This window comes from Anopheles merus, chromosome 3R (genome assembly GCF_017562075.2).
Source record: "Anopheles merus strain MAF chromosome 3R, AmerM5.1, whole genome shotgun sequence".
Lineage (NCBI taxonomy): Eukaryota > Metazoa > Arthropoda > Insecta > Diptera > Culicidae > Anopheles > Anopheles merus.
The window spans coordinates 19,659,064-19,666,696 of NC_054084.1; the positions used below are offsets into that span (position 1 = coordinate 19,659,064).

General features: G+C 45.2%; 1 protein-coding gene across 1 annotated transcript; it reads left to right on the plus strand.

Annotated features, from left to right (window-relative positions):
- The first annotated feature begins 5,739 nt into the window (after window positions 1-5,739).
- LOC121596547 (intraflagellar transport protein 57 homolog) lies at window positions 5,740-7,626 on the plus strand. The gene is made up of 4 exons (XM_041921587.1): window positions 5,740-6,176; window positions 6,251-6,715; window positions 6,774-7,053; window positions 7,128-7,626. The coding sequence occupies exons 1-4, from the start codon at window positions 5,859-5,861 to the stop codon at window positions 7,286-7,288; spliced, it is 1,224 nt and encodes a 407-aa protein (XP_041777521.1). The 5' UTR covers window positions 5,740-5,858; the 3' UTR covers window positions 7,289-7,626.
- The last annotated feature ends 7 nt before the right edge of the window (window positions 7,627-7,633 follow it).

Genomic DNA, 7,633 nt, shown 5'->3' on the forward strand with positions numbered 1-7,633 from the left:
AAATGGTTCTTCTCGTTTGCCTTTGCACCCGCAGCCCGGCCGGCGTGTTGTATGTTGACGCGAAACTTTACGCAAATGGTGATGCGAGTATCCGATAGGGTGATTACAGAAGGCGGTATAGGATGTGTGGGGAGAAAAATGAAACGAAGCAGCGAACAGAACAGCGTCCATCTCGAGCGAATCTTTCTTACCAGTGCCATTCGGTGGGTTCCTTTCTTATTATGTTTGCCGGGTTCGTCGCTTGCCGTTGCATCGAAGTCTCTTGTTTTGTTCGGCCTTCGCTCACATCGAAGCTCTTTTGCATGTTCGGGTTCGTGGGCTTTTTTCCCCCATTCTTTCTTTTGTTTTTCTTTTTCTACATTTTTCTGCTCCATGTTTATGAGGCGGAAAAGAAAGAGGGAGAGAGACCATCAAGAATAAACCAAAATATCGTTAATCACCGCAAACGCAGCAGATATTTCAACAATGTTGCCCCAAACCACCCAACAGCCGCCTTTTGTGTCGATTGCGCGCGGGTGCAACTTTCTTAACAATACCAAAACAAAAACGGGATAAAGGAAGAAACTAAAGCACACACACACACACCCATACACTGTGTGCTTTTTTTTTCGTTTTGTTGTTTTGTTGCCTTCGTGCATTTCGCGCGCGGCACATGTTGCAGAATTTTGGCGGTCATAAATAAGCATAAAGCAGTTGCGTTGCGTTCCGGCAAGTTTTGGCATTTTCAAACATTTTTCACATTGATGGCAAGCCGTTTTCGCGTACCAGCGGATGCGCGTCGGCGAGGAAATAAATTCTTCTCCTGAAGCTTCTCGCGTATGCGCAAGTACTGCGATGCGGGAGCGTGGTGGCTGGAAAAAAGCATCGATTTGCATGTTTATGGGAAACAAGCTGGGCTGTTGCTTTTAGATTTGTTACAGCATGAATGTAGGGCTACATCGGTTTTATAAACAGTGCTTTTCTTGTTGGACAAAATAATGGAAATTAAATTGGGAAATGCAGTCGCGGTAATAAATTGATGGTAGAATATTTTGTAAATTGAAAAACACAAACTCGGACCAATAAATAAAATGGATACGATACTAAAGCAGCAAAATAAAGTTTGAGTACTACAGTAAAAGATAATTGATAACAGTTTACAACTGAACGAAAGAAGTAATTGTAAATCTTATAACAAAAAAAAACTACTATAATTAAAATAAAAACAATAATCCTATGCTCATCAACTGTGACATCTGCTCATCGACGTATGTAACAATGCAAATAAGGTGGATAAAAAAAACCTGCAAGAAAAAATCAACCATCCGCACCTCATGCTAATTTAAAACACACTCTATGATTTGCAGCCTATTTATTTCATTCATATTTAACTCCACAGCAAAACAAAACAAAAAAGATGTGAATAAAGCACCAAATTAAAACAATTCATTTATACGCTCGACATGCGTTCTACACCTTGGTACACTTGCGCACTGTGTATGCAACAACAACAACAACAACAACAACAATCTGCAACCAGCGCAAACTATAAATTATGACCACTTTGCCTGCGCACGGGCACACTCACGCAGTCACGCTTTACGCATAGGCGAAAGGCGCGCACGTATAATGATCGCTAGGTTCTACCTCCAGCCCTACCAGCAGCTTATTGGTAACATCTTCCTGCGATGCATGTGTTTGCTCTGTTTCTGTTCGCAGCCACGTAGGTACACGGGCACATGCACACCCGGGCAGGGGTTTTAATTGAGTAATAAAATTGCTAAATATGAGGTGAAAACTTGTACCTTTGGTTTGCAGATATGGCAACAATCAAGGAGAGAACCCTCCGGTGCGACATCAAATAGTGGCCAATTAGTTGTAACAATAGCTTTCTTTTTTTTTCGGAGCAGGGCATGTTGCGATACAATCTCTATCTTGGCGTCGATGTTGATCAGATCATGTTGCGTGCAGCCGGCTGATGTGTAGTCATTGCGTAGAATCGAGAGCGTTGTACATCCTCGATAACATGTTACTGGCTACTTATTTTTATCAAGGGTACATAATGAGAGGTGAAAGAACGGAATGAGAATAAGCTTCGTGTATGGCATCGTTTCCGTGTGATCGTTCGTGATAGAGTATGTTAGAGGTCAACACTATTTATTGTCAGAAATATGTTAGTCAGTTAGTCAGTTATGATTATGATCCTGATCCTTGATTATGATGATTATCCTGGACGATCCTGATGGAGATCGATCCATATCTGGGCTTCAAGAAGCTCTCCTCGTTGACACGGCCAATCCGTTTCCAGGAAACTCGGTCCTGGGCTGCAGTCCTCTAACCACGGCTGCATCCGATCTCCGACCGGTTCGACCCCACCTGCTCCAGCCAACGAGCTCGCTGTGCTCCTCTACGCCTCGTACCGAACGGTTCGCTGACGAGCATCTTCCTGATGTCTGCATGAGTCCGGTATCCTCATCACGTGCCCCAGCCATCGTATCCTCTCGGCTTTAATGACCGTCAGGATATCTGCACCGCCAAACAGCTCAGCTAGCTCGTGGTTCATCCTCCTTCTCCACGCGCCCTGCTCGCACACACCGCCAAAGATAGTCCTTAGTATCCGTTCGAAAATGGCGAGTGCATTGGCGTCCTCCGTTAGCATAGTCCAAGACTCGTACCCGTAGAGGACTACCGGACGAATCAGTGTGCGATATATGGCGTGTGTTGCTGGAGTCTTCTGGATCGCCGGAGTTTGTGGAGCCCGTAGTAGGCACGACTTCCCTGAACAATGCGCCTTCGGATTTCGCTGCTTACGTTGTTGTCCGAAGTTACGATCGTACCAAGGTAGCACAACTCCTCTACCACCTCGAGATCGACGCCGTCAACTGATACTCTGCTTCCGAGTCGGGCTCTATCACCGTCAGAGCCCCCGGCAAGCAGGTACTTTGTCTTCGTCGCAGTGATCCTCAATCCAATGCTCTCGGCCTCGCGTTTCAGTCGGGTGTACGCTTCGTACACTGCCGCAGTTGTACGTCCGATAATGTCGATGTTCAAGAAGCTAAGCAGCGTATATCCAATACAACAAATTTGGTGCATAGGTTTATCATGAACACTTTAAGTTAATGTTCATAGTTTGTTTAATATTGTTCTTCTTCTTCTTCTTCTTTTTGGTACAACAACCGCTGTCGGTCAAGGGCTGCCTGTACCACTAGTGGGGGGCTTGGCTTTCAGTGATTATTTGATTATCCATAGTCAGTCCTGCCTATGGAGTAACGGTCCATTTGGGTCTTCAACCCAAGAGTGAGCCGCGATTACGAGCAACTTCAACTCCGCTACGATTTGTATCATAGTATCTCATAATCCTTTGAAACTACCATGACACTAAGCTTTGTATGTTGCAATGAACGACTTGATAGGATTAACAACACTACATTCTGTGACAATGAAGGCTATTTTGCTGTTATTATAAAAAAACCAAAAGAAATCTATCATGTAGTTTATTTTCTCTGCGCCAGGGGGACGGGCTTGCTTGTCTCTTATTCAACCTGGCGCTAGAGAGAGCCATCCGTGACTCGAGGGTGGAGACTACGGGAACCATCTTCTATAAGTCAACCCAGATCCTGGCATACGCTGATGATATAGACATCATTGGTCTGCGGCTCTCCTATGTAGCAGAAGCCTACCAAGGGATCGAGCAGGCGGCAGAGAGCCTCGGATTGCAGATAAACGAGGCAAAGACCAAACTGATGGTGGCAACATCAGCGGGCCCACCAACAAATAATCAGAATCTACGTAGGCGTGACGTGCAGATAGGTGAACGCACTTTTGAAGTCGTCCCACAATTCACCTATCTTGTGTCAAAGGTCAGCAACGACAACAGCATGGAAGCTGAGTTGCGCGCAAGGATGCTGGCTGCCAACCGGTCATTCTACAGCCTGAAAAATCAGTTCACCTCAAAAAACCTGTCGCGACGGACGAAGCTGGGACTATACAGTACCTATATAGTACCAGTACTCACATACGCCTCTGAGACATGGACACTGTCCAAATCTGACGAAACCCTCTTAGCCGCGTTCGAGAGGAAGATGCTCAGAAGGATACTTGGCCCCGTATGTGTGGAAGGACAATGGAGGAGCCGCTATAATGACGAGCTATACGAGATGTACGGCGACCTCACTGTCGTACAGCGTATAAAGCTCGCCAGGCTCCGGTGGGCTGGCCATGTTATACGCATGGAAACGGCCCGTAAAGTCTTTTTAGGCCGTCCACAAGGACAGAGGAGGCGTGGTAGGCCCAAATTGAGGTGGCAAGATGGCGTGGAGGCGTCCGCCATTAAGGCCGGGATAACGGACTGGCAGACGAAGGCGCGAGACCGTGAGCGGTTTCGGACACTCCTGAGGCAGGCCAAGACCGCAAAGCGGTTGTAGCGCCGGATAAGTAAGTAAGTAGTTTATTTTTATTAATTTTTGTTTCAATCCTCCTTTGCCATCAAGAAAACTACGTGTAAATGATCCTGTATTCCTTATTTATACATCGTTGAACTTTACAGTTGAACAGGAATAAAGGTCAATGGTCAGGATTTTAGGCCCATTATTGCAGCTAGCAGCTACGATACAACGACAAGTTCAACGAGCTGTACGGCGTTCTTACGGTCGCATATTAATGCCGACGACCCAACCCGTAAAGTGCTTTAAGGCCATCCACAAGACCAGAGCTTGGTAGGCCCAATTCAAGGCGGCAGAATGACGAGAAGGCTTCCGCCGTTATGGCCGGGATAAAGGATTGACAAACGAAGGTGCGGGAAAATCGTGAGCGATTTTGAACACTCTTGGAGAGGAATAAGATCGCAAAGTGGATGTAGTAAGTAAGTGCTGCAACTACTGATACTACTTTGGTTCTTTAAGTTTAGCTTGAATGGTCCAAGGTTCATATGCATAAAATACTGTCGGGAGTATCGATTTACTGACTATATTTCACAGTATTTTTTTATGATTCCTAGATCTGACCAGTTAATAGAACTCTTATTGGATTTGCGTATTTCCCCTGAACAATAAAATTGAGATGCAAAAATCAAAAGACCCAATTCTTCTTCTTTTTCTGCTATTTGGCGTAACGTCCTACACGAACATGCTTTGTTAGGCTTTCGAGACTTGGAATTTAATTATGCAAAACATGACCAAGTCTACGCTACGCATGACACACCAAGTTCTATTATAACATAAGGCAAGAAAATGAGATCCAAAAGTCCTGGACTGTGCTACAGTAATGGAAAGGCTCAATGTAATTCAACGACATCAGTGGCCATTAAATGTATCACATAAATTGCAAACGAACATGAACGATGTCTTCACATTCATATTCCTATACACTTACCTTTTTGGTCCAAGAATTAGTAACGGTAAACATGTCACGCAACAGCTGAGTACACAGAGACTGTCCAAGATAGTGCTTATATTAGATTGGTTTCAATTATCTGTTGTCAATCCCTAAAACCCGAATGTAGTGAAGTAATGTTCCATAAAATTATCTAATAACAATTCTATTTAAATGATCCAAGATATCTCATTTGATAACATTAATTTACTATTCAAGTATGCAACCACTACCAAGGGAAAATGATCCAATGCTCAGAACAACCTTTTGAACCACCCTGTACTCCCTTCAAGTCAACAAGTGCAACTGCCAAACAGCAAACCCCTTAGCAACCGGACCGCTGTTTTGTTTGCCCCTTAGCAACCACGTCAAACATGTAGTGTTGTTGTGAAAAGTACATGTTATTGTTGAGATCTAAAGAACTTTTGTATCAAAACTTTATCATCGTGTATATTGTACATTCTTAATCGGAATCTTAAGCCAATTGGCCCTCCCCAAACTTGGTGATAATGTTCCGCAACGAGTACAACCTTGCGATGGAGCGAGACTCGGGCAGCGTATCGTCCGTGTCCTCCTTCCAGGTGGACGATCTGATGGAAAAGCTGAAGCTGCTGAACTACGAGCGACTCCTGCTGAAGGAGATGAAAATGAAGCAAATCAATCGCTACTACTTCCTGCGCTCCTTCAACCCGGGCGAACAGTTTTTCATGTTCACCTCGATCTGTGCCTGGCTGATACGCAAGATCGGCAAAACGTTCGACCAGCCGCAGGAGTTTGACGACCCGAACATTGTCATATCGCGCATCATCAAGGTGCTCCAGGAGATGGTATGTAATGGAATTAGAAGATTTATTAGCAAATTGAACGGTGCTCATCATACATTTTGTCTCTTTGTTTGCAGGATGTACCGACCGACTTCCAGACGAACCGGCTCATTCAGGGCGCCGGTCCCATCTGCGTCTACATTATGGACTGTCTGGCCACGCAGGCACTCAAGCTCACCAAGTTCCAGATGAAGCGGCCCGAGTGTCGCAAGGAAGACGACCCGATGGTCGACCTGATCGAGAACGATTCCGAAATCATACTGGAGAAGGTGGAAGAGGAACAGATGGCCGGTGGCAGTGACGACAGTGATGACGAGCGGAACGGTCTCTTCGATCTGAGCTTCTCCGATCCGGCCCGGTCTGGTGTTGGTGTGCGGAAGGAGACACGCGAGTATAAAGTGGATTCCCTGTCGGACAGTGAAGCGTGGCGTTTGGAGCTGGAACGCGTACTGCCGCAGTTGAAGGTGGTCGTAAAGACGGATCCACGTGACTGGAGGGCTCATCTGGAGCAGATGAGAAATTTGCGAAACAACATCGACTCGGTAGGGGTTTGTAATCCTTTTTAGAGAATCCTTCGAATGATTTGAACCATTATTTCAGGCAACGGAGGAAACGGATAGTCAGTTATCGAAGCTACAGTCCGACATTAGCTACGTCATGGAGAAGATCGAAAGCCGCGAAAAGCACCTGAACAACGATCTGAAGGATTTGATCGCCCAGTACAAGGAGATCCTGATCGAGCACAACCAGACGACGGCCCAGATCAAGCAGGCCGAGCAGGAGCGGACCGAACACGAGCACGAACTGTCGAAGATTACGAACGAGCTGGAGAACGTGAAGATTCAGATGGAGCAGCGTGGCAATTCGATGACGGATGGCAGTAAGTGTTGGGGCTTTTTAGTCCCAGGATATCAATGAGCAGCCGAAACTATCATTTTGTTTACCCATTTGCAGGTCCACTGATCAACATCAAGAAGGCGATCTTTCGCATCAAGGAGGAGCTGTGCGAAATGGACATCAAGATTGGCGTGATGGAGCAATCGCTCAACTCGGAGATCGTTCGGCAAGGGACGCAGTACGCGGAGCTGGACTCGCTCGTAATGGCGGCTCACTGAGCGAGAAAAAAAACGCTTTAAGTAAATATTGTTCATTTTAAAACAATAATAAACCCTTAAAAACGGTCATGTATCATACAGGTTCAAGTGCAGAAAAGGGAATTTCGTTTTAAAATTACATCACGATCGTTCGTAAATTGCCGATGCAGAAACCAATATAGTAAATCTTATAAGAATTGTGTTCTACACGTCAATCAATCAGAATTCATGCAACCTGTTGAAGTTACGTTCAGAATTAATTCCAATCAGCAATATTAGTGTGTTGGATCTTATTGAGCAAGCGGAAATTAATATTTATACACACTGATTTAATATGTAATTTAATTGCCATGTTTTAAAAAGGGA

Bases quoted from the DNA above. Each gene is read 5' to 3' on its own strand.
- LOC121596547 (XM_041921587.1), top strand. From the start codon at position 5,859: ATGTTCCGCAACGAGTACAACCTTGCGATGGAGCGAGACTCGGGCAGC. The intron at 6,177-6,250 runs GTATGTAATGGA...CTTTGTTTGCAG, and splicing joins TCAAGGTGCTCCAGGAGATG to GATGTACCGACCGACTTCCA. The intron at 6,716-6,773 runs GTAGGGGTTTGT...CCATTATTTCAG, and splicing joins TGCGAAACAACATCGACTCG to GCAACGGAGGAAACGGATAG.